The sequence below is a fragment of the Dipteris shenzhenensis genome, chromosome 11 (assembly GCF_047967505.1).
Source record: "Dipteris shenzhenensis isolate YYH24624 ecotype China chromosome 11, Dip_SZ_1.0, whole genome shotgun sequence".
Classification (NCBI taxonomy): domain Eukaryota; kingdom Viridiplantae; phylum Streptophyta; class Polypodiopsida; order Gleicheniales; family Dipteridaceae; genus Dipteris; species Dipteris shenzhenensis.
The window spans coordinates 15,972,445-15,999,606 of NC_141606.1; the positions used below are offsets into that span (position 1 = coordinate 15,972,445).

General features: G+C 45.3%; 1 protein-coding gene across 1 annotated transcript in view; it reads right to left on the reverse strand.

Moving 5' to 3' along the window:
- Nucleotides 1-27,162, reverse strand: part of LOC147896672 (paramyosin-like protein) — a 157,080-nt gene that overhangs the window by 126,177 nt on the left and 3,741 nt on the right. Inside the window, exons 4-5 of the mRNA XM_087381551.1 lie at nt 11,922-11,989; nt 11,724-11,798 (exon numbers count right to left, since the gene is read on the reverse strand). Coding sequence (XP_087237677.1) covers nt 11,724-11,798; nt 11,922-11,989 — 143 coding nt within the window. The remainder of the gene's footprint in view (nt 1-11,723; nt 11,799-11,921; nt 11,990-27,162) is intronic.

Here is a 27,162-nt window from a genome sequence, read left to right on the forward strand (position 1 = left end):
AGGTTGCCATGGTTGGCTCTCGATTCCACCATGAGGTTGGCAGCAGAGGGAGACGAGCGAGGCTGGTATGCACGGACTCACAGATGGTTTGTGAGACTGGGGTTTCACATCGATAGGATACCTCCTTTTCAGTACAGTTTGGATGCCCCCCCGGTACTCCCACCCACCATCCCGATCGGGCCACACACCAACCAGGTCATTCGAGAAGGATCTCGTGCAGCTACACACCTTTAGGACCTGGTTGGAGCCGAGGGAGCTCCCAGTGAAGCTGAGCTTCTACAGAGATCATTGTCTTCGTATTTCGGAGGAGGGATTCATCACAACCAAGATACATTGAGCTACACATGCCTCACTCACTACGGATCTCCATCGGACAGTTTCGGATATCATCGCACCGCCTCCGCATAGAGAGCAGCAGAACAGCGAAGATCCCTAGGGAGCGTCGCATATGCACATTGTGCGACTATCAGGAGGTTGAGTCGGAGGAGCATTTTATTTTCAGGTGCCCAGTGTACTACGAGATCCGAGGTCGCTACCACTGTCTCTTCAGAGACGGCTTCGGGGCCCTGTCCAGATTCCTCGCCTACCAAGATCAGAGATGCCTCGCGGCCTTCATTCACAAGGGGGTCCGACACAGAGAGTACTTACTCAGGCGACAGAGCTTGGCCACACCACCAGACACCTCTCAGAGCAAGATCACAGAGTTCTTCCCATCGAGTGATATTGATTGTCCAGTCTCTAGCCGCAGACATGACAGAGACCCCGACCCAACGACCGCAGCACGACACACGAGGCATCGAGGGGACACATAGATCACTCTGGGGAACCTCCCGTCACTGTTTAGACCCGGGACACGTCCCAGGGGAGTCACGGTGGCTCTAGTCTTGAGTGGAGCCTCCTCCAGGAGACCGAGACGCATGGCACCCCTTGACAGACGCCAGCGTCCCATCACCGGCTACGCACCAGCCAAGGCAACATGACATACGGAGGATTCAGCTCCGCTCCAATCTTGTTCCTTTTCATTGTCACACCCAGATGTATTTGACTATGTATGATCAGACTTAGGACTCAGCACGGGTGATGATGCTCGTTTAGTAGCTCCACCCTTACTGTGGTTTGTATCAGGTTTTCTTTCAGTCTCATAGACCCATCGGTCTTCTGAAGACTCTAATAAAATTTCTTTCTTTCATTTTCTTTCTCTCACTCTCACCATGTTTCTAACATGGTATCAGAGCAGAATGATTCTGCCCTAGGTGCCCTGCCACCTCATCATCTCCCTGCCCTAACCTAACCCTAACTTTGCTCAGCTTCCTCCCTCTTGCAGCTGCCTCATTCTACCTCCTCCTTTCAGCCTTCCCTAGCCGATTAGGTCTTCTGCTCAGCCGCCTCATTTCGCCTCTCCTTCTTGCAGCCATTTGCCTCAGTTTTGATTCTCCACAGCCAGCCGCCTCCATTCCCTGCTGGTTGGCGCATTCCCTTGAAGGTACTTGCAATGAGTGAGGGTTTTCGACGCCCAGAACTGCTTCATATTGCCACTGCAGCAGACCCAACCACCTACGCTCATTGTTGGCAAAGTTCGTGACCTTTGAAGGCTATTTTGACATATTCTGAGGCTGCCGTTGCAACTCCGATCTGTTCTGAGAAGTACTGCTGCAGAACCGCCTATACCAGAAGCATTTTCGGGACTGCTCCTAGCCTCCAGCTCATCTACAACAGTCAGTTTGGATTGTGAAGGCTTGTTACATCATTTCGGGATACTACGCTCTAGCCGAGGTAGCATGACCTCGGAAGAATCAGTCGACATTTCCCTTATAGGATCTATCTTTGTAATATATGTGTTTGCGCTTTATGTAAATGATCGGGAGGGATTAATGTCAAGGTCCTAGGTGAGGGTTGATAGCACCAGACTAGATAGATCTGAGACCAAGGGCCTAGTGCAAAGATTGTGCCTAGGGGCAAGGAATTAAATGCATCCCAAGAGAGGGGTGAAATGTTGCATTAGGAAGGCCCTATATGGATGACATGTGGCATCTAGATTTATCTAGGGATTTGGGGTCTGTCAAGGCTAGTGAGAGAAGATAAGGATTTAGTTTTACGTGATTTCGTACACAGCTCTATCTCTCTTGCTTGGGGGTCTTGACAGAGTTGGCTGGGAGGTAAAGAAAGGTGCTACTCCCGTGATATTGGCAGTGAGATCAGAGATAGAGAAGAAACGGTGTAACAGTTGGTATCAGAGCTTAGGTTGTGTAGGGGAAAGGCGTGGAGCGTAAGACCTGTGGGCAGCGCAAGTCGATGGGCTGATAACGTGGGGGCCTACGAATCGACGAACGAACAGGTTTGAGCCTGGGGTCCCGTAGGTTGGTGGAATCGCTGGTGATTCGGCGATGCCCACAAGCAGGGATATGTGGCTTGGACAGGAAGTCCAACGTGAGCGTGAAGTTGACGATCGATCCACGCTTCTGCTGCTAAGTGAGGTGACGCGTCGATCGTCCAGACTGTAGATGAGGTGACGCGTCGATCGCGACGTCGCTGTGTAGCGCACTTTTGACAAAGGCAGTTCGAGGGGTTAGCTGGAGAGTAGATCGTTAGCGCAGGTACTAGTCCAGGAGTGGGAGATCGTCATCGACTGGAACGGAAGCAGGGCTCCCGTGACCCTGACGGAACAAGGACCTCTGAAGGCACAGCGCCGATCAGTAACTCAGAGATTACAAAGGTTCTGACAGACACGTATCATTCACAAGCAGGCAGTACGGGGAGAGCTGATCCGTGACAGAGTTTTGACCTGAGTCCCTCATACAGGTTTTGATCAGAGAGCAGGTTTCGTGGACATCTGTATTTGTGACTATTTCGCGGGCCTAACTGGTGAACGAGTTCATAGACCAGGGAGCTCTCTGTCACTTGTGTCAATTCGGTGTTTTCTTCTTTTGAGTCAATTTGCTGATGCTCCGCTTGCATAGAATTTACGGTCTACGATGTTATAGGGGCATATGATGCCTGTGTAGATGCCTGTGTGCTTCAGTTAGAATTGACTGCAGGAATTTCCCTAGTATAGGGAAAAGCGCCATATGTGATACATGCCTGTATTAAATGCGTGATCAGTGTGAATGTGGGATTGCAGGAATTCCCTAGTATAGGGAATTGTATTCAGAGTGTCAGTACCCTGAATTGTGTCAGTTTGTGATTACAGTGTTCTAAGGGTGTTTTTTTTTTTTTTTTTTTTTTTAAACCCCAAACCAAAACACCTATTGAACTAAATGGAAGCAGAAGAAGGGGCTTCCAGGAGGGACCCTGGTGAATCAGGAGTCCGGCCGACCCAGCAGGGATCGCGCCCAGTAGCTCACACTTTATCTGGCAGGATTGCATTGCTGGAAGATGCCTTGCAACAGTTGTTAGCACAGCAATTACAAGCCAACGCAGGGCAATCTGAACTTAGGAGAGTACTACAGAGTATGTCTGCTAGACCTTCTCGAGAGGAGAAGGGAAAGGCTCCAATGGAACTGGAGTCTAGTGTCCATACGGTCGAGCCTAGGAAGGCTAAGGTGCCAAATATTGCTAATTACAGACCGGAAAAGTATTCTGGTCGGATGAACGACCGTAGCTCCGATGTCATTGAGACCTGGCTACACAAATGGGACGAGGCGTTCGCCATTTGTGAGATCAAAAATGACATCAAAAAAGATCCGCGAGGCCACCCATATGTTTAGTGAGGCTGCAGATCGGTGGTGGATTAAACAACAAAAGGATGGCATAGCATCCACTACCTGGGGCGGGTTTAAAAGAGAGTTCAGGAAACACTTCTTACCTCCCGACGAAGCATCCCGAGCTTGGGATCAATATAGGAACCTTCGTCAGAGAAATTTATCAGTGGCAGAATACACTGATAAGTTTCGAGAGAGTGTAATGAAGGTTGACGAACCCCTGCCTCAATCAATCCAAGTGAAAGATTTCATATTTGGATTGAATGATCGAATAAAAATGGAAGTTCGGGCTAAGTACGCGAACACGCTAGATGATGCAATAGCTATAGCCCTGAACTACGAGGATGCCAAGGGCAGCAAGCCAAGTGGGTTTGCACAGGTCGGAACCCAGTATGGGTATCCGAAGAAGTCTGGGTTTAAGAAGAAGTGGGCTAGCAGAGGGAGTGGTTCGCAGCAGCCTAGTGGTCAAGCCAAGCAGGCGAGACCGGCTGAAACTCCTAAGCCAAGTACCACCATTGGAGTGAAAAGGAAAGTAACTCCAATGGCAGCCCGGGCTTGGTCTAAGTCTCCCTTGAACCCAGAACAGTGGGAAAAAGCGAGGAGAGAAGGCTTATGCTTTGGTTGCCTTCAACCTCATCAGTGGAGAGATTGTCCACGTAATAAAGATCGTCGGATGGCTGAGATGGTGATCTCAGAGTGCGACGTGGAGATGCAGGGAAGTCCCAGAGCGGAAGAGATGCAGATTCAGCTAGCGGGATCTTCTCAGAGGTTAGTACCTTGTTTGTTCTGTGTGTCTGTTACTAAGTTAGTGACGAGTGCACCTGATAACATCCTATCTAAGCCCGCAGCAACGGGGTATACAGCCTTCAATGATACGGAGTTAATCAAAATGAAAGGGCAAGTGGCCAGTCATGATGTCATTGTGTTGTTTGACTCAGCATCAACTCACAATGTGATTAACTCCAAGCTCGTGAAGAGGCTGAAATTAAAGACAAGTCCATCTGACTATGCGTATACCGTCAGGATGGCCAATGGAAGTTCAACTGAAGTATGGGACCAAAGGGTTACCCAGTTGGAGCTTCGGATTCAGGACTATGCTGAGAAGCTTGATTTTGAAATAACCAAGCTTGCTCATGCGGATATAGCCCTGGGAATGGCGTGGCATTCTAGAAAGAATCCAGCCATTGATTGGAAAAAGCACGTATATCAATTCAAGATGAATGATGTGCTTTATGTCTTGCGAGGTGAAAGAGATATACCTCAGGGACCGTTGGTTTCCGTGATGGAAATCAGAAAGGCTCAAGTAGAGTTTTTATACCTTTGCACAGCATCGGTAGAGTCGGTGGATGAGTCTTCGGCTAGCACTGATGTTATGCAAAGTGATGAGATGGCCAAGCTGGCTAACCTTATAACAGAGGAGTTCTCTGAATGTTTTAGGGATGAACTACCTTATGGGTTACCTCCAGAGCGGAAAGTTCAGCATAAGATTGAGCTGATCCCGGGGGCAGAACCTGTAAATAGACCTCCCTATAGAATGAGCTTTACTGAAGAAGCGGAGGTGCGTAGGCAACTGGAAGAATACCTCAAGTTGGGGCAGATTCAACCAAGTTTCTCACCTTTTGCTTCACCAGTGATATTAAAGAGGAAAAAGGATGATACGTTTCGCCTCTGTATAGATTACAGAGCATTAAATAATATCACTGTCAAGCACAGGTATCCGATGGCTCGGATTGATGATTTGCTAGATGCATTACATGGAGCCGTGATTTTCAGCAAGATAGATCTTAAGTGCGGCTATCATCAGATCCGGATTAGAGCCGAGGATGTGCATAAAACCGCTTTCAGGAGCAGGTTTGGTCATTATGAGTTTTTGGTAATGCCCTTTGGACTTACCAATGCTCCAGCGACCTTCGTCATGCTTATGAACGATTTACTACGTCCGTATATCGGAAAGTTCGTAGTACATGTTATTGACGATATCTTGATATTCAGTAAAAGTGTTACTGAGCATTGTGAACACTTAAGGATAGTGTTCAGTACTTTGAGGAAAGCCAGTCTTTACGTGAATAAAAAGAAAACTATACTGTGTATGGTTAGGCTTGAGTACTTAGGGTTCATAATTACTCCACAGGGGGTAGAAATGGATCCGAAGAAAGTGGCTGCGATACTAACTTGGCCAATCCCTCAGAGTCTGACCGCGTTGCGATCATTCTTGGGATTTGTCCAGTTTTATAGAAGGCATATCAAAGGATATTCCGAAATAGTATCGCCCTTGACTGAACTGAACTCCGATAAAGTACCTTTTATTTGGGGACAGAATCAACAGGAAAGTTTTAACACCATAAAACAAGCTGTGGTCTCAGGACCAGTGTTAAAAATAGTTGATCCCCAGAAACCATTGTTCCTAGAAACCGATGCAAGTGGCATTGCGGTAGGAGCAGTTCTCCTTCAAGAGGGAAGGCCAGTAGCCTTTGAAAGCAAGAAGCTTTCTCCCTCTCAAAGGAATTGGCCAACTCATGAATTGGAGTTGTATGCTGTTATCCATGCTTTGAAAACATGGAGGCATTATCTGTATGGTTCAGAGTTTTATGTGGATGTGGATCATAATACTCTGAAACATTTCTGTAAGCAGCCTGACTTGAGGGGCCGCCAAGCTAGGTGGGCAGAGCTCATGCAGGAATTTAATCTAACGATTCGGTACCGAAGAGGAAAAGACAATAAGGTTGCTGATGCGTTGTCTCGCATTATGCACAACCTGAGTTTCACGGTATTAGAGAGTGCTCTAATGACCGAGATCAGAGAAACTCAGAAGGTGGACGAGTTTGTCCAGAGCTTATGGCCTAAGGCTCATGTGTTAAAACCCGGGGAAAATGAAAAGGATGACCTGGCATCCAGAAAAGACCAAACTTATGCAAGATATGCCATAAGGGATGGTATGCTAGTTAGAAATGGCAAGGTTGTAGTACCTGGTCAGAATGATCTCAGGCAGAGAGTCATTCGACAATGCCATGATAGCCCGTGTGCGGGACATCCAGGAGTCGAGAAGACATATGATCTCGTGAAGCGAGATTTCTTTTGGCCAAAGATGAAAAAGCATATTCATGAATATGTGACACGGTGTTTCTCGTGTCAGGTAAGTAAGGCCGAGCGGGTGAAGCCACCCGGACTTTTACAGCCCTTGGAAATACCACTAAGCAAGTGGGAGAGCATTTCCATGGATTTTATTGTAGGACTACCTGCAACACAAGGAGGGTATAATTCTATCCTTGTGGTGGTTGATCGTCTAACCAAGATGGCTCACTTCATTCCGACTAGAGAGTCTATTAGTGCCCCGCAAGTAGCGGAGTTGTTTATTAGACATATATTTCGTCTGCATGGATTGCCTAGATCCATAGTGTCAGACAGAGATGTCAGGTTTACCGGTCACTTTTGGACAGCGGTATTTGAGACACTAAGGACTGAGTTGGGAATGAGTAGTGGGGATCATCCTGAGACGGATGGTCAGACGGAGAGAGTCAACCAGACTTTAGAGGATATGCTGAGAGCATATGTGTCATTGAGGCAACATACATGGGAAAAGTGGTTGCCATTGTTGGAGTTTGCCTACAATGATAGGAAACATTCATCTACGGGGTTCAGTCCGTTTGAACTGAACTATGGTTATAGACCAGCTAATCCAACTATAGTTGGAGTACCTCAGAAAGTGCCTAGTGCCGCCAACTTTGTAGTTCAGATGCGGGAGATGCTAGCACTTGCGAGAGCTAATATCCGTCAGGCTATGGACAGAGCCAAGGTATATGCGGATGAAAATCGGTCTATAAGAGTATTTGAAGAAGGAGAAAAAGTTTTTCTCAGAATTCCTTCGCACTCGAAGTCATTGACTTCAGGGGAGTGTGCTAAGTTATCACCTCGATACTGTGGGCCGTGGTTAATTCTAAAGAGAATAGGCAGTGTAGCCTATAAATTAGAATTACCACAGGGGTGTAAGGTGCACCTGGTTTTTCATGTTTCACGTTTAAAGAAATTTTTACATGCTGGTGACTCACTAATCGAAGGTGTGGTTTTGTTTCAGGAGATAGAGGATATTGCAAGGCGCAAACCAACAAGAATCCTGGACCGAGGAACAATGCAAATACGAAATCGGAAGATACCCACGGTGTTGGTTGCATGGCATGGTCAGCCTCTATCCGAAGCTACCTGGGAATCCGTATATCAGTTGCGGAGAGTGTTCCCAGACTTTATCATCGAGGACGCTGATGTCTGAAGAGGGAAGGAATGTTACGCTCTAGCCGAGGTAGCATGACCTCGGAAGAATCAGTCGACATTTCCCTTATAGGATCTATCTTTGTAATATATGTGTTTGCGCTTTATGTAAATGATCGGGAGGGATTAATGTCAAGGTCCTAGGTGAGGGTTGATAGCACCAGACTAGATAGATCTGAGACCAAGGGCCTAGTGCAAAGATTGTGCCTAGGGGCAAGGAATTAAATGCATCCCAAGAGAGGGGTGAAATGTTGCATTAGGAAGGCCCTATATGGATGACATGTGGCATCTAGATCTATCTAGGGATTTGGGGTCTGTCAAGGCTAGTGAGAGAAGATAAGGATTTAGTTTTACGTGATTTCGTACACAGCTCTATCTCTCTTGCTTGGGGGTCTTGACAGAGTTGGCTGGGAGGTAAAGAAAGGTGCTACTCCCGTGATATTGGCAGTGAGATCAGAGATAGAGAAGAAACGGTGTAACACTAGAGAACCGCCTAATCAATTTCGGACCTGCTGGTGAATTTTGGTACAGCTACACATCTACTACATCATCTTAGTGTAGCTTGGAGCTGTTTTGCTGAGCTGCCTCACAAATTTCGAGATATACTTTTGCATTTGGCGCCACTACAGCTACCTTCTTGAGGATTTCGGATCAGTTGCGGCACTTTGAGCAGTCATCACACCCACAAGTGCTCTTCCCTTGGCTCATTCTTGCATTTAGGGGCATCTACTTGCTGTTTTTTGACTTGGGTTCACTCAGTTCTGCATTTTGAGGCATTTGGAGCACCACTAGACACCTATATCTTCCCTTTTGCACACAAGGAGTTGGCTGTTGTGTTTTGAAGCCCGAGACCAGCCCATTCCTTTGCTGGTCCTTCATCTTAGCTTGTTGTCCGCCTTCATCAAGGTCTTTACCATCATACTTAATTGTCTTCTAGTTCTTCGCTCGTGGAGAAGTTCAAGGGATAAGGTTTTCCCACATGGCAAACCAAGATTTATGCGTGAAGGTATTTGGGATGTTGTTAATGACGACAAAGTTGCATTACTTGATCAGCAACAACGCAAGATTTGGAAGCAACAAAATGCAAAGGTCATTGCCCTCATTGATCTTTGCTTGGCCAACTCTCTCATCCATCATGGGACTTCAAGTCAACAGCTAAGGAGATTTGGGATCCCCTTGAGATGTTATTTGGTAACAAAATCACCAAATCCAAAGTCTTCTTGAAGCTCAAGTTCTATGATTTCAAAATGGAAGAGACTGATGAGTTGATTGATCATCTAGCAAGGTTTCAATCTCTTGTTCAACAACTTTCAAGTTTGAAAAGCGTGCCTGATGATAAAGATAAGATAGTTGTCCTTATGAAGAGTATGCACGGGATATCCCTTTGAGAAAACTCTTGAAGTACTACGCCTTGCCACCACCACGTTTGATGATATGGTGGCACTACTCATTGAGAAGGACCGTCGTAATAAGGAAGCCACTCTTGTCTCTCCTGGTGATCAAGCATTTGCTTCCACAAGCAAATGGAAGACCAACAAGAATATTATTTGCAGGTTTTGCAAGAGAAAAGGACATATTGAGGCTCATTGCTTCAAGAAGAAGGAACATGAACAAGAAAAGCACCATGCCAATCTCCTTGCTGAAGAATAGACCGAACCTAAAGAGCCCCCTGAAGAGATACAAGCAGCCACAGCTGAGGTTCCCGGCCTCTCATTTGAGGAGCATTATAACTGAGGTTCTTGGGCTTTCTAGGCCCTCTATGATATGTATTTTTGTATTGAGTCAATAAAGGTTCTGAGCCTTGAGTTGTCCCTCTACACTGAATGTAGTTGGAGTCGATAAGAGGTACTCTGCACTGGGTTGTCCCCCAAAAATGAATGTATTGTCTTTTACTTTGGTTTGATGGTATTGACCACCCAATAAGGGGGGGTGACGAGTGACGGTTTGCCCTTGCCGGTCGCAAGCTGACTGAGAAGTCACTATCACATGGGAGGTGTTGGATAGTTAGACTTGCTCTTTGACGTATTGCGGTGGAGGAAGGATCGGTCTACTCTTTACGTGTTGGATCTCACACTCTTTGCTCTTAAGGGGGGTGTTGGAGATATCATAGCCAAAGAGTGTGTGGGAGATGTGATGTGTTGGTCTATAGTACTAGGAGATCTAGTACTAGTTTATGATTGAGTCCTGTGTGAGTGCCACGTGTCACTATAGGACTTATCCCATATGCACTTGGTGCAAGTGTGTGAGTGTGTAGCCTGTAAAGGCTTGTACTTCACTTGTCTCATTTAGTGATGATGATGAATGAATGAAAGCCTTCATGGTTTCTACATTTGTGTATCACTTCTTCACTCCCTAGCCTATCTCTCTCTCTAACTCACACCACATTTCTAACCAGTCGCAAGCTGATTGAGAAGTCACTATCACACGGGAGGTGTTGGATGGTTGGACTTGCTCTTTGCAATATTGCCGTGGAGGGGGAATCGGTCTACTCTTTGCATGTTGGGTCTCACACTCTTTGCTCTGAAGGGGGGTGTTGGAGATATCAAAGCCAAAGAGCGTGTGGGAGATGTGATGTGTTGGTGTGTAGCACTACGAGATCTAGTACTAGTTAATGTGTGAGTCATGTGTGAGTGCCACGTGTCACTATGGGACTTCTCCCATATGCACTGTTTCTAACAATTAGGTCCCAGCAGTGACCCATTTTAAAGGGGTCCAAAGTGACCTTTAGTCTATACCTGGTGTATGGGTGCCCTTAAGTTAGAGACACCCCTAGGTGGGTCTATGTAGATGATATGTGGGCTCATTGGTGGGGATCCTACAGGGTGGCTCCCTAGGATATCAAGACCTACAGCAAGCCTATAACCCTAACCTAGCTTAACACCTAAATTGGTGGACACGTGTGCTACGGTCCATGGATACAAGGGTTGTGGCTAGGCTTGGAGGGTGATCCTCTATACTAGATCTATGGCTGGGTAGTGAGCTTGCCAGCTCCCCCAAGAAGGTCATTGCTACGCTTAGTGGCTTTGCAAACCAAGATCTACAAAGTTGAGTGCCCCTTACATTTCTGTGAGTGAGCAAGGCTGTGAGCATAAATGAAAGAGCTCATTGAGCTGAATAATTTGATATGCAACATGTGTTGGGCAAGATATTTCTGTTTTTGTGTGAGAAGCATTGGTCATTGACACAAAGGACCTTGCTACGCGTACAAAGTTACTTAATGTGATCACTAAATTATTAAGGCTGAAATACATAAGCTCCCAATGTGCATGATTTATCTAGGAAAGACGTGTGTGCAATATCCCATCTAATTTTCACCTTGCATTCAATCGGTTCTTTCACCTCAACATAAATTGTTAACTCTCCACATCATATGGACCTACAGCTGCAAGAATATTACGTCTCAACAATGAGAAGATGAACTACATTGCTTGGTCTCTTTCTATGATTAGCAATTTAAAAACAGCCCCCGACTTTCTCAAGAACATATTTGGCATACAAAACGAGAAGCATTATGCTTGTGTATCTGCAATTTCTTGCCTTTTTATATTCTACCCATGACTGAGCCCTCACTACTACCAAACACATGCAAGAATACTGAAGCTATTGTATTTCAAGAGGGTTTTGTACTTGAACTGTGTTTCTTGAGTACAAAAGGTTGAAAATCACCCAAAAATTTTGGTTTTTCATTTAATTTGAGTTTTAAAGACCCAACAGGAAAGCCACAGAAAATTAAACATACTGACATGGACAGAATCTGCAAACCTGACAAAGAAATGGCCATATTCCAAAAGTGTACATCGCAAGCGATCGATTCTTTCTACTGGAGCTGCAACGTTTCTACCCTCTCAAGTCAGCCAAGTTAGAAAGATGATATCATGAAAATCATCTCATAAAATCATTTAGTAACCTTCCTGTAGTGATCTTTGAGAGGGATGTGATTTGTAAAAATAGTGATCTTACCTATTACGGTAAAAACTCCGTTCAGGCCACCGATTTACTAAGCTTTTCAGTTTGGTTCTATGTTGTTGCTGATCACAAGCAATCAGAGTGTGATTTTGGTAACCTAGCTTTCAAAGCAACAAAGTTAATTCATGCCATTTAAGTACTACATTATGAAAGGTTTATGGAATAAAATCTTTCCAGCAATCCACTATTGCTGAAAGTACAAAAAGCTATTTTAAGAAAAACAAGAAACTAGGACATTCTTGCAAAATGAATGAACAAGCTGCCTATTAATTAAACGCATGAAAAAAGATTGAACAAGCTCCAAGAAATTGGAACTTCTTTCAAACAAAACATGAGCAACATGGGTAACTAGAACTCGATAAAAGTCTTAGTGGCATCTCCTCCTGCCAGGGGGCTTGTCTTGCTCCCAACTGTCAAGGGACCTCCACCATTTGCTGTCAACCAACCAAAACCAAGAAACGGCATTCCCTCTTCAGCCCATGCAGTAGCCAGTTGTGATGCCCACATGTCAGGTTATTATGCTGCGCACATGGCAGCCCACGCAGCACCTTGCATGATCTTCACATGCCCATGTGGCAGGTATTGTGCCGCCCTTATGCATGCCCCAAACCCTTCTCTTTGTTCGGGTCTCACATGTGGGGGGACAACCCTTAGTCTCTGACACCCTGTCTCATTAACCAAAGGTGGGCCTATACCCACCGATCAAAGAGATGCTCCATCAGCTGCCACAGGAGAGCTCTCAAGAATAAGACGAAGGCTTCCTCAAACACTAGTCCATGCTCACATCCCCTGCTCGCCTAGGTACTGCTCCACAAAGTCTTCAAGCCCTCCAAGCCAGCCCTAATCACAAACATCACAGTGGCCCACTGGTTGTGGCATTTCCCAACAAATATCATAACACGCTAGAATCTTCCAAATGCCTAGGTACCACTGCCAGGCCCATCTGCAGAGTCACCATCACATGCACTCCACAGATGATCGAGCCATCCTCCAACTGAAATATCACTATCCAGAGGTCCCCCTCATGAACTAGAAGCAACCTCGATCCTGTTAGGAACCAAGCATCCAGGAGCTCCACACCGTCCATCATCCAGTTCTGTATATAAACTCGGTCAAATCTACCTCACCAGAGAAATCACTGTGGCTGGCCCACATACATTCCTTACACCAAGTGAATGTCCAAACCCAGAAGCTGCATTCATCAGTCCCTGGCATCACACGAGGGTGAGCCCTGTGTGCACCAAGGTCACCTCCAAACACTCATTCTCTTGTGGCTCCCCAGCCTCCAACACGTAGTGTTCAACTTGGTCAAAAATCATATCCTGCCTCCTGCAGCCGAGCCACCATGAATCCGCCTCCTGATCAGCTGCCTCAATCAGTAACTCCACCCCTTGAAACTCTTACCGAACTCCACCGCCATCGTGCAGTAGGTGCCAAATGCCGCTTCCATGAAGCTTCCCCCTCTGACTTTCGGAAGGTCTAAACCCTCCATCCTCCAACCAACTGAGAAGTCCAGAACAATCAATGGTCCAACAAAATCACTAAATACATATAGACACAGTACAATACGATGATACACAAAGAACGGTATGGACAAAAGAAGCTAAGATAACACAAATGCACCAACCTTTGATTCCAGTAAACACAAACAATCACTCAGATAGTTTCTTCTTCTTCACAAAATTCCATCTGATATACATACTCAAGAACGTCCTCCTCATCAACTAGAGTTACCCCTGCCCATTCCTCTTCTTTCACGCGCAAAAGCGACCACAGGTACCCAAGAACCTCATTGAACAACACTTCAATCTGAAAACCCTCAAAATACACACCGAGTACTTCTGGGCCAAGCTCCCGAGATAAAATCATCATATACTTTCAGGTTTGTATAAGAGAAAACAAACTGCAGCACGAACTCGAGGGATCAGCAGCAATGTGGGCTCGAGTTCAAGAGCACGTGCACCAGTATCCAGAGCAAGGATCCTTGACACAGGCACCAAGACAAACCCCCACAAAAAAAACTGTCTGAACATGAACCACACAGACTCGGAGAGAACCAAAACACTACACAACCCGAAACAGAAAAAAACTTAGGACTGAACTTTCCCCCAAAACTCAGAACAGCCAGCCTCAGCATTCTATGAACCTACAGCCAAAACTCCTAAGCTTCCATCAAGGACAACAGCACGTAACTCTCCCCAACGCTGCAGTCAACGACCAAAGAGTGAAAGGAACCGGCATATCAGATCGACTCAACCATCTCTGCATTACAAATCCACTTCCAGCGTATGTATTCTTCTCCTGCCCACAGAGTACTTCACATCGCCAACAGTCCTTCAAATGATTTGAACCAGCCCATACATTCTTCGTATCAGCTCACATGCAAACAACGACCGTCCTGCCTGTGAGGTAGCCTTGCTCAGCCAACTACAAACAGATCGCTATCTCTGGAAACCTCCAGCGCCAAGGTCTTCTCAGCATCACCAGGCATCTGCTTGGCCAAAGCCTCTCTACAGTCAGCCTTGCAGCGAACGTGTACCCCGAATTACAGTCAGCCCATGCCTTCAGATTTCGTGGAGCTCATAGACATCCGTCGCCCAAGATCCTCTCCTTCAACCACACTATCAACACACAGCCAAAACTCAAAAAAAACAGGACTTTGGTAAGCGCCACCTACACCACCAAGCTCATCATCACCAAGCACCTAGAGTCCATTTGTGCCAAGCATGCAGTCAGAGATCCACCCCCCGTCACGTACGTATCCTTCGCTAGAAGAGTGCTCCATCTTCCGCTTACGCATCACCTCTCTTCCTCTCTCCCCTCCTTCATCTAGTCGTCCAGCCTTCTCTTCAAGGAGCCCTCCCAGTGCAGCGTAGATCCTTCCAGCAAGCATCCCATCAATTACTCCACCCGTCAACCAGAGCATCCCTCTTCTAGATCACGTAGCCACCTTGCATGCAATCTAGAAACGCCAATCTCCTCATCACGTAACACCTCGCCATCCAGAAAGCTTGAGAAGAAATTTGCGTAATCACATTCACATGCACACCCTCCTTTCCAAATCAATTCGGCCACCTCAGCTTCATTCAGCCACCTCAACAATGACATTTTATCACTCTCAAAGATTTTCCCCCAAATTCATACACCAAGCATTAAATGCTCATTTTCCAAACCTTAGACATTGATGCACACATGGTTCTAGTTAGGCATTCAATCACTTGCATGCCACTTCTAATCTCCTTAGATCAAACCAACTCGACTCATGGGAAGTTCACATGACTCAAGACAAAAGGAAAAACACTCATGACATTATAAACATGTGACACAGGACAACATTTCGGAGCACATGGTATCACGCCACCACATAGACAATGTCGGAAACCATGCTCTGGATTATCCTGGTGCTCCCACATTACATTTCATGATATCCCACGAGCCCCTGCGAAGACATTTACAATCTCAAAAGAATATTTATATCAGTACAAGGCCTTTTGATGAGAGTACCCATTGACTCAAAACCATCACCCACTAGCTATGTGCATACCTATGTACCTATCCTCAAACATGCAACAAGTGAAAAAACTATTGACATTTTTTGGCTCATCATATTAGCTCAACCCACTGGCTGCAAGCATTCATGCTTGAGAGCTGAAGCAAAGAGAAACTGAACAGCATCAAGTATATCTTCTTCTGATACTTCACTGACTGCATTCTTCTTCAGTACTATCGGTCCACATGTTGATACTTGCATGATTCTCACAAAATACTTCTTCAGCCGCAAACCATTTAGCCTGCTTTGATGTAATCTTCCATCTAAATCACATAGCTGATAAGATCCATTGTCATACTTCCTCACCACACAGTAGGGGCCTTCCCACTTGGTAAACAGCTTTGTTTTAAATGTGTTGTCCAGCTTATTGTCATATCTCAAAACAAGATCATCCAATTGTGCCTCCTGCATTTCAAATAACCTCCTCTTGTAGTCTTCCTCTGGATTTTCCTCAAGCTTAATCAACATTTTCAAAGCTGGAATTTCAACCTCCAGTGGCAACATAGCTTCTTTTCATATACAAGATGAAATGGAGAAAATTGTGTACCTTCTTTAACTGCTATCCTGTATGCCCATAAAGCTTCTGGCACCACCTGATCCCAGCCCTTGCCATGCATCTTCATTATTTTGCTCATCATGTTGATCAACCTACCATTGAAGTACTCATTCTTACTATTGCACTGTGGATAGTGTGACGTTGAATATATATGCTTAATCTTCAACCTGTTACACAGCAAATCAACTAGTTCACTTCTAAACCCTGGTCCTTTGTCACTTACCAACTCCAAAGGCATTCCAAATCTACAGCAAATATCTTCATATACAAACTTGCTAACTTCCTTAGCATTCACTGCACGGACTGCTCGTGCCTCTGCCCATCTTGAAAGATAATCTACTGCTGTGAGAAGATAACATTTTCCCCTTGCTGTCATAGGTAATGGACCTATTGCATCTATCCCCCATTTTTCAAATAAGCCATGATTACATTCCTCAACTCAGGAAGCAAAACCCTTCTCCCCATTTACTGGCATTGTAGACATGATCTATACCAATGCTGGATATCTCTCTGGAGTAAGGGCCACACATATCCTTCCATTAAGATTTTCCTGAGCATAGTCTTGAAAGCAAAATGTCCTCCACAAATCCCTTCATGATTTGATTCCAAAATGTGGATCACTTCCTCTTGCCATGGAACCCTCCTGAGCACAAGATCAGCTCCCTTCATTAAAAGTACATCATCAATAAGACAATAAGACTCACATGCCTTCACAAACCTTTGCCTTTTCCCTTTTGGAACCTCTTCTGGAATTCTACCTGTCATGAGAAAAGTTTCCTCCTTTGCTAAAGATTCTCTCCCTTTATACCAAGGCTCTTGAATCCTAATTGCATAAGCATGTACTTCCTCTTTATTACAAGCAGCATCATGAGCTTCTTGATTTTTGCTTCTGTCTATATGCTGGAGTATCCATTTATCAAAACACTTTAACTGTTTCTTTACAGCCACAACCCAATCCTTTAAGTGTTGATGCTTTGTCTTCCAAATTCCCAGTATTTGCTTCACAACCAGAAGAGAATCTCCTTTGATTGTAAGTCTTTTTATTCCTATCTTTATACTTCTCTGCAAACCTTCAAACAGAGCTGAATATTCAGCTTCATTGTTGCTGCACCTTCAGCTCTAAACATGTTTTAAATATCATTTCACCTTGAGGGTCATAAATTACAATTCCCCCTGAAGCTTTGTTTAACCTTTTTTTGAATGATCCATCAAAGAAAAGCAAAAAACTTCTCCAAAATCTGCTCCTGCCTTTCCTCCTTCTCTTCAACTTCCTTGACTAAGATTGGCTTCTCCTTATATGTAAGTAAATCTGCAAGTGTTGCTCAGGTAGTATCTTCAACCAAGAAAAAGAAAGAAAACTCTTGTAGCTCTGTTACCCACTTGATCATACTACGAGAGAGTGCAGTATTATTAAGCAAGTGAGGCAATAAAGTACAGCTTGTAAGTATAACAAAAGGATGAGGCAACAAGTAATTCCGAAACCTTCTGCAAGCATATACAAGGCTGGACATTACCAATTCTGCATTAGAATACTTGTTCTCAGCATCATTCTTTACTCTGCTTGCAAAATATACCGGTCTCATGTATCTAGATTGCTCACCTTGCTGTAGTAATATTGCTCCTAATGCATCATTCCCAACTGAAGGATTCACATAAAATGGCTTCGTAAAATCTGGTGCCTTTACACAAGCCACATTCCCAAGTATTCCCTTCACAGACTCAAAAGACCTCCTCACATTCTTTAGTCCAATGTAAAGGTACACTCTTCACTGCTTGCTCTCAAAATACACACCGAGTACTTCTGGGCCAAGCTCCAGAGATAAAATCATCATATACTTTCAGGTTTGTATAAGAGAAAACAAACTGCAGCAAGAACTCGAGGGATCAGCAACAATGTGGGCTCGAGTTCAAGAGCACGTGCACCAGTATCCAGAGCAAGGATCCTTGACACAGGCACCAAGACAAACCCCCACAAAAAAAACTGTCTGAACATGAACCACACAGACTCGGAGAGAACCAAAACACTACACAACCCGAAACAGAAAAAAACTTAGAACTGAACTTTGCCCCAAAACTCAGAACAGCCAGCCTCAGAATTCTATGAACCTACAGCCAAAACTCCTAAGCTTCCATCAAGGACAACAGCACGTAACTCTCCCCAAAGCTGCAGTCAACGACCAAAGAGTGAAAGGAACTGGCGTATCAGATCGCCTCAACCATCTCTGCATTACAAATCCACTTCCAGCGTATGTATTCTTCTCCTGCCCACAGAGTACTTCACGTCGCCAACAGTCCTTCAAATGATTTGAACCAGCCCATACATTCTTTGTATCGGCTCACGTGCAAACAACGACCGTCCTGCCTGTGAGGTAGCCTTGCTCAGCCAACTACAAACAGATCGCTATCTCTGGAAACCTCCAGCGCCAAGGTCTTCTCAGCATCACCGGGCATCTGCTTGGCCAAAGCCTCTCTACAGTCAGCCTTGAAGCGAACGTGTACCCCAAATTACAGTCAGCCCATGCCTTCAGATTTCGTAGAGCTCACGAACATCCGTCGCCCAAGATCCTCTCCTTCAACCACACTATCAACACAGCCAAAACTCAAAAAAAACAGGACTTTGGTAAGCGCCACCTGCACCACCAAGCTCATCATCACCGAGCACCTAGAGTCCATTTGTGCCAAGTATGCAGTCAGCGATCCACCCCCCCGTCACATACGTATCCTTCACTCGAAGAGTGCTCCATCTTCCGCTTACGCACCACCTCTCTTCCTCTCTCCCCTCCTTCATCTGGTCGTCCAGCCTTCTCTTCAAGGAGCCCTTCCAGTGCAGCGTAGATCCTTCCAGCAAGCATCCCATTGATCCACTCCACCCATCAGCCAAAGCATCCCTCTTCTAGATCACGTAGCCACCTTGCATGCAATCCAGAAACGCCAATCTCCTCATCACGTAACACCTCGCCATCCAGAAAGCTTGAGAAGAAATTCGCGTAATCACGTTCACATGCACACCCTCCTTTCCAAATCAATCCGGCCACCTCAGCTTCATTCAGCCACCTCAACAATGACATTTTATCACTCTCAAAGATTTTCCCCCAAATTCATACACCAAGCATTAAATGCTCATTTTCCAAACCTTAGACGTTGATGCACACACGGTTCTAGTTAGGCATTCAATCACTTGCATGCCACTTCTAATCTCCTTAGATCACTGAGCAACTATAGCTGTCCTTACTAGCTCTGGAGTCCATATGGATCTGCAGGTTCCTCAGACCAACTCTCAATGTCTGACATCAAGATAGTTACTCGTTGTCTAGATATCTAACCTTAGTGGAGCAAGATACAGCCACCAGTAAAGCAAATTTTTTACTAAATGTGCTTGTCCTCGCCAAAATGGTCCTCCCCCTATTTCTGACCTACCTTCTTTTTCCTACAGTCTCGTGCAAAATGTCCAGTCTTGTCGCAATAAAAACTATTCCTTTTCTTGTCCGCATTGTCTAGAAAGTCCCTGCCTCATCTGAAGGATGCTCATCATTTCCACTTTCTTGAGCTTAACCCTTCCAGGCATACCGTTACTGTTGGCCTTGCATTTTCATTTAGCATCAAGGGCCTTCTCATCACCAGCACCATCATACTGCTTCTCCTCATCCTTCTCCTAAAGCAGCAAAAGACCCAACTCCTCAAAAGCAAGGGACAAGCCTCCAAAATCTCCTATGAAGCTTACTCATCACAAGCATCGCTAACTGGCTAGAGTCCACCTTGTGACCAACTGCTTGCAGCTGACCCCTGAGAATCTTCACCTTGACCAAATGGTCATGTACAAGCTCTCCTTCCTAAATCAGTATGGTAAACTGATGCAAGAGCATAATTATCCTCGAAATGTTGTTGATCTCATACAAATCCTTCAAGATTGTTCAGGTCTCATGCTAACTTTGCAAACTGAGTATGGGATATAACTAAGTCTACAGCAATCACAATAATCATCGATTGTGCTTCAGGGTCTTTGTACACCCAACCTCTGGCATCCACTGGATTTGCAGGTGAGCTAACCTTAGCCGTGGAAAATCTCACATCTGTGGGCATCAACTCTAGTCCTTCCATTACCTCCCATTCAGGGGCTCCAACTTCCACATCAAATAGTTGGTCTCATCCAAATTCCTAGCTAGCCAAATTTCAAGAAGCAATGAAAGCTCAACACACGGCAAGCAACTTGATAATTCGTACACCTTATTGATTTGAAGTCACCTTCCTCTCTTCGAACAAAGGCCTCTCCCTCGGTTGTCAAGGTAGATCTCTGACATAGATCTCCTCGGCTCTGATGACCCTACAACTGCTTGTGAACCAGCCCCCTAAAGGAGGCTGACTTGCAGTCCTAGGACAACCTAGATCTGTACCTGGCCTATTCTGGTTTGGCTGATCTGGCTCCACTTGGTGGCCTATATAAGGCCCCATTCCCTGCCATATGCAGGGCCTTTCCAGACAGTCCAAACCAGCCCTGCTTAAACTCACGGGTAGCTCCCATTGTGGGTCTATTCCATGACAGTCGCATGTGGAATGTTCAGCACTAACTACGGGCTCCAACCTAATCCAAGAGCGGCGTCTCCTTTTCAGCCAGTTGTGCTGCCCACATGTCAGGCTATTGTCCCGCCCACATGAAACCAGGATGCCGCTCAAAGGACAGTACAGACTACACGCAGCCTTAAAATCTATGCATATGGCATGATCTTCACCTGCACATGTGGCCTGCCCTTATGGCACCCCAAAAACAAGTACAGGCGTCATTCCCCCTTGTCCTCCTGGGAGTTGACCTTTTTACAGCATAAGTAGATATTAAGGCTCTGCAACAGCAATATGCAGATGTGTTTTCAGACCTTTCTAAGGAATCATCAACCACAAACAGAAGTAGATCATGCCATTGACCTTGAGGCTGGTCAAAAACAGTTCAAAATGCTATATATAGGCTGTCCAAGCAGAGGAAGAGGAGGTTGTAAGGCAGATTCAAAAGCTTTTGAATCTGCCTTTCATAAATAAGAGCCAAACCCCCTTTGCATCTCCCATGTGCTGTTAAGGAAAAAGATGGTTCCTACAAGCATTCATTAATTATACAGACCTAGACAAATTTTCTTTTAAAAACGGATATCTTAGTCCCAGGATTGATGATCATTTGAATGAGACAAAGGGGCCAAACATTTTACCAAAACACACCTCAGACACCAAGAAAAAAAGATTAAGGAGGACGATCAGCACAAGACAGCTTTCTTGGTAATGCCCTTTGGCTCACAAATGCTCGTTTCCAGTAACTTCTGAACCAGATCCCACGGCCCTATCTTTATGGATCAGTTCATGGTATGTTTTTATGAGATTCTGATTATATACCAAGACAAATATTGCACACAAGGCAAATGCTGGATACTCCAGGGAAACGACCAAGTATCTAAATGTTCTTTCATGCTGCTAGTAATATTCATGTTATTGCCCATAGTAGAGCCATTATCCGCAGTAGTATTACAATTATTAACTGTACTAGATCCCAACACTGTGGAGTATCTTGGAATATGATCGGTTCTGATGGGATGAGGTGGTGGACCCACCAAAGGTGAAAGCAGTATAAGAGTGACCCAAACCAATAGCATTGTCCCTGTTAGAGGATTTTTTGGCTTGGCAGGGTTTTGTAGGAGTATCATTAAAAAATACAATGCCAAAACAGGTTATGCAGTATCTCTTGAAGAACAATGCATTTGTGGGATGATGTAGCCCAAAGGCCTTTTAGGACTTAAAGAAGGCCACTGACAACAGGTCCTATTTTGCAATACCCACATTTTAGTAAGACCTCTGTTGTTGAAGCTTATGCAAATGACAGAGTACAGGAGCAGTTTTAAACTAGGAGCATGTGGTCTCAAAGAATGACCAGCAGGTCGCTAGTCTTTAACAGAATATGGAAGTGCAAAGAACCTTCAAAATTCCACACCAAACATGTGAATGAAACAGCAGGAAGTACAGCAAATATGGTTTTTGAATAAGCTCCACAAAGTGTGGGCTGAAGGTAGAATGAACTGCAGCAAGTATTAGGAGAAGAGTAAATTAAAGATCTCAGCCAAGAGGCTAGAAACTGAACTGCAGATCAAAGATCTTCCTCTACCTCCCTGCTTTTGGAGGGGTTCAAAGGGTTGTGGAAGATATAGAGAATAAACTAAGTATTTACTTCCACATGGGTGGGGAAAACCAGACTCTGATGAGCTATAATCTTCCAGCAAGTGCAGGGATAGCAACTGCCAAAAACTGAGGCACTACTGATCTCTCTCTCTCTCTCTCTCTCTCTCTCTCTCTCTCTCTCAGAGAGCACCGTCGCATCCCTGCCAGAGACCTGGTTATTCATGAGGAGCAGGACGAGGCGCAGGACCATGAGCACAGAGATAGCCCATCTTGCCAGAGAGCACCGATGGTTCCACCCCGAGGATGTACATATGACATGATCCGGCAGCACCGCAGGATGATCTTACACAGAGGCCGTACCCGTCGCTTTATTTGTAGACGACGGAGGATGATGGCAGATTTTCGGAGGAGATTGCTCCATGGAGACTTGGCACCGCCAGCAGCCCATTTGACACTTGCCCAGATCTTCACACTCATGGCAGGAGGCATGGTCGATGGCCATGACTTCCATCATTTCTTTGGATCACAGACCCCTTAGGGAAGACGATGTTCCTCATATTCCATATTTTACATTTTGTATCTAGGCAATTTTGGTACTCTATTTCATTTCATTTTATATCTAGGATTTTTGTAGCCATTTTTGGCATCTTAGCGGTATTACGATGAGGCCACCTAGTTGGCGCATCGTTGATGATGTATTTTCCTTTCGGATGATTTTGTGTCCCATAGGCCATGTATGGCCTTCCGTGGACCTTTAATAAAATTTCTTTCTTTCTTTCTTTCTCTCTCTCTCTCTCTCTCTCTCTCTCTCGCTAGCCCCTCCGTCCGTACCGCCACTCAGCCTCTCCATCCATACCTCCGTACAGCCAGCCGCTCAGACTCTCAGTACAACCGCTCCCCGTACAGTTGCTCAGCCTCTCCCCGTACCGTACAGCCCCTCCGTACCTTCATCCCATCCGCACCTAGTCCTAGTCCTCCCTAACCCCGAGTTGGGCTAAACCCCCAACCCAACCCCGGGGGTTCGGTTAAGCTAGGGGGTTCAACATACAGCCCTGGCCTGCCCTCTCCTCCAAGTCCCCCTCAACTCCCTCAACTCCTTCAACATCCATCAGGACTCGATACTCTACAGTTGCAGCCATGACATCCTCTCCATATGCACGGAATTATCAACAAGAAGGCTCAAAACGACCCATCCTCAAGCAACAGGATCAGATTTTTTATCTACAGCAGGCAGTGAGAGAGCTACGATTGGAGCTGGCAAAAGTAAAGGCCCGACTTCACATTCTGAAAGGGCCCGGTAAGCATGCAGTAATTGATGAGGCTGTAAAATCTTGTAAGGATTACCCCCCTACCCCACAGCTAGTCTCAACAGTCAAAGATCTTGTTCACACTGAAGTACAAATTGCTAAGAAGGAAGTGATTGTGGAAGTGGACAACAAAGCAAGGAAGTCTGATATTCAAGCAGAGATTAAAGAACATGAAGCCAGATGTGAATATGCTCTGAAGATTAGAATAGGGAGACTCCCAGAAGATTGGTACAAAGAGGACGACACATATAGTGAAATATTGACAAAGATCAAAGCAAGCTTGCCCAACATTGAATGGGTGAATGATGATGAGCAGGATGATGACGACTTCAGGCCAGCTTCTATTTTGCACAATAGAGGTCATGCAATCCTTACTCTAGAGTAAAAAGATATGCGGATCAAGCTTCTTCGACAATCTTACAAGTTGAAGGGCACCAAAGTATGGATAGCAAAGGAGCTTACACAAGCTCAACTCAAGATTAAGGCAACTGAATTAGCTAAAGTCAGGGCTGCCAGAAAGGATGGAAAATGGGCAGTTACCGTGAAGCCGTAGCACTAATCAGAGAGTTTAAATCACAAAAGACTCTCAGTCTTAAACCAATGTATGGCTGTTTAGTCTTCCAGATTATCATATAGGTACTCTAAATAATATGGGTTACTTTTTGCACTCCTTGGGAGCTGCCATGTGCCCTCCCTAAAGCAGATGTACTAGATGGTTTCTTGCTGTCCCATAGACCTTTTGGTCTCCAGTGGACGTTAATAGACTCTCTCTCTCTCTCTCTCTCTCTCTCCATCCCTCCTCTTCCACTCCGTTCGTCCAGCGGTTGTCCCACCCTCTATATAAGGAGGGGCATTCCTCTTCATGCCATCCCATAGAAGCCCTTTGGGCAGAGCAAGTCAGAAGCAGAAAGAGAGAGGAAGAAAGAGAAAGAAAGATATATTAACGTCCACAGGAGACCTCACGGTCTATGGGACAAAATACACACCAAAATCATCAACATCAGTTAGAGACTGAGAGTCCATGGGGGAGTACAGCAGCTCAGCCCCAAATTATTATAGCATAACTACATTCAAGTACTATATTAAGAGTGGTCTGAATAACATCAGTTTAAGACTGAGAGTCTTTGGGGTTAGGTTTGAAATATCTAATGAGTGCTTGCCCATCTCGATAGACCGCCCATTTACCTTCTTTCCTTGCTTCTTTCACTTTGAAAAGTTCATTTGCCCTTTGTTTGAGTTGGGTCAGAGTGCGCTCTTTAGATATCCAAATCCTAGTACCCTTCAGCTTGTTGGTTTGTCTAAGGATCTTGGTTCTTAAAATCCTTTCTTTGAAATAAATATGTGCTTGGTTTCCTTTTCGAGTGATAAGACTTATGTCATTTTCATCCCAACAGACTTGTGGCACTGCCTTTTGAGTTGGATAATCTTTTCCTCATCAATGTTTTCCTCTTCCTCTTCCATTTCAAAATAGCTAAGGCAACTGTCTTGCAATCCCCCAATACATAAAATCTTCTTGTTACTTGCTATGGCTTGCTGCTCTCTTATCTCTATATAAACATCACATTTGTCGATCTTGTTATGTATTGTTGCTGTAATTTCTTGTCCCATGGATTTGAGCTGAGTGGTGACCATTTCTTAGACCTTGGAGTTGCAATATTGCATTGCTGTAGGACTTCTTGGATTACCTCTTGTCTGCCTTCATTCTTCATTTCTGAAACTCCAGGGAAGCAATGCGGAGCTTTGCATCTCTGAGTTCTTGTTGTAGGAAGTAGATCCGCTCATGTGGATCAAGCTTGCTCTGAAATCTGTGAAAAGTCAAGGCATAAGGAGGAGGTGTCAACGCCATGGCAGCATAGGATGGCTTCTTGTTAGATGGACTCGATGGAAAAAGCTTCGATTTCGGGAACTCCATGCTTGGAAAGACTTGCACAATTCAAGACCCCTTTGTTGAAGCTAGCAACCCAGACTAAGCCAGGGGTTCAGCTCAGCCTGAGGCTGGGTTCGACGACGACCCCCCTGCTATTGCGAGACCTGCTACGGGAGCTAGGCGGCAGTGCGAGCTAGCGGGAGCACTGGGCGACGGTGAGGGAGATGATGAGCGACGGAGAGGACGGGGGCCTTTGGGCGACAACGGATGGAGAGGGGGGGGCGTTGAGCAATGGACGGAGAGAGAGAGAGAGAGAGAGAGAGAGAGAGAGAGAGAGAGAGAGAGAGAGAGAGGCTAGGTGCCCGTGTTGCTTGTTCAAAAGAAAGATGGATCATGGAGAATGTGCATAGATTATAGAACTCTGAATAAGATAACCATCAAGAACAAATTCCCGATACCCGGGAGCGAAAGAGGAGGGGCTGGGCGACGGTGAGGGAGACGATGAGCGACGGAGAGGACGGGGGCCTTTGGGCGACGGCAGACGGAAAGGGGGGGGGACTGATGGACGGACAGAGAGGGGGGGGTGCTGAGCGACAAACAGAGAGACCGAAAGAGAGAGAGAGAAAGAGAGAGAGAGAGAGAGAGGCTAGGTGCCCGTGTTGCTTCTTCAAAAGAAAGATGGATCATTGATGACATCGTTGGATAGGTTAGAGGGGTCAGCAATGTTCAGCCGGATAGATTTGAAGAGTGGCTACCATCAGATCAGGATACGACCTGAGGATGTGCATAAGACAGCTTTCGCTTGTATGAATTTCTTGTGATGCCATTTGGGTTGACAAATGCACCTGCCACCTTCAATCGGATGATGGACAAAATCTTTACAGAGCACAAAGCCTTTGTCGGTACGTTCTTTGATGGCATCATAGTGTTCTCTAAGAATGAGGCCGAGCATAAAGAGCACTTGGCAGTTGTTTTTATAGAGCTCAGGAATCATAAGTTGTTGGTTAATGCGAAAAAGAGTGAATTTTTCATGCATGTGATCCACTTTTTGGGGCACATAATATACAAAGATGGAGTCAAGATGGATCATGCGAAAGTGGAAGCCATAAGGAATTAGCCACCGTTGAAGAACATCCATGAAGTACGAAACTTTTTTGGTTTATGCTCATACTACACGTGGTTTATCCGCTACTTTGTTGAGATAGCATCACCCCTTCATGCCTTACAGAAGAAAGGAGTGCCTTTCAAGTGGGGTCTACAAGAAATTGCAGCTTTCGAAGAGCTTAAGGAGAAGCTATGTTCCGATCCTGTCATTATCTTGCCAGATCTTGGATGCATACTGATGCCAATTATTGGCTTGGGCAGTGGATTGCTAGTGTAGGAGAGTGCAAGGGTGAGCCCTTGATGTAATTGCACAATTGCCATTGCCTGAAGAATTAAATAAATATCAGAAGGAGCGCCAACGTGTTTGGGGCCAATCGGTGTCGTTGGAGTTTGGTTTCTGAGCAGGGGCATTGTAGCCTCCCTTTCAGTGTTTTCAAAATTGTTTCTAAGTGGAATTTAACTAATGGAAGTGGCTGGAAATGTTGCAAAGTGGTTGTGAATGAAGTGTATGCCAAGTTAGTTATAGTTTACTGCCCTTCAGATTTTTTAAGGCCAGTTTCATTCAGCACTTTGGGTTTCATTTGTATTGCTCATGGGTGATAATGCACGTTTACTGGCTCAACCCTCAGTTCATTGTATCAGTTTTCTTTTAGTCCCGTAGACCCTTTGGTCTTCCAAAGACTTTTAATAGTGGAACCAGT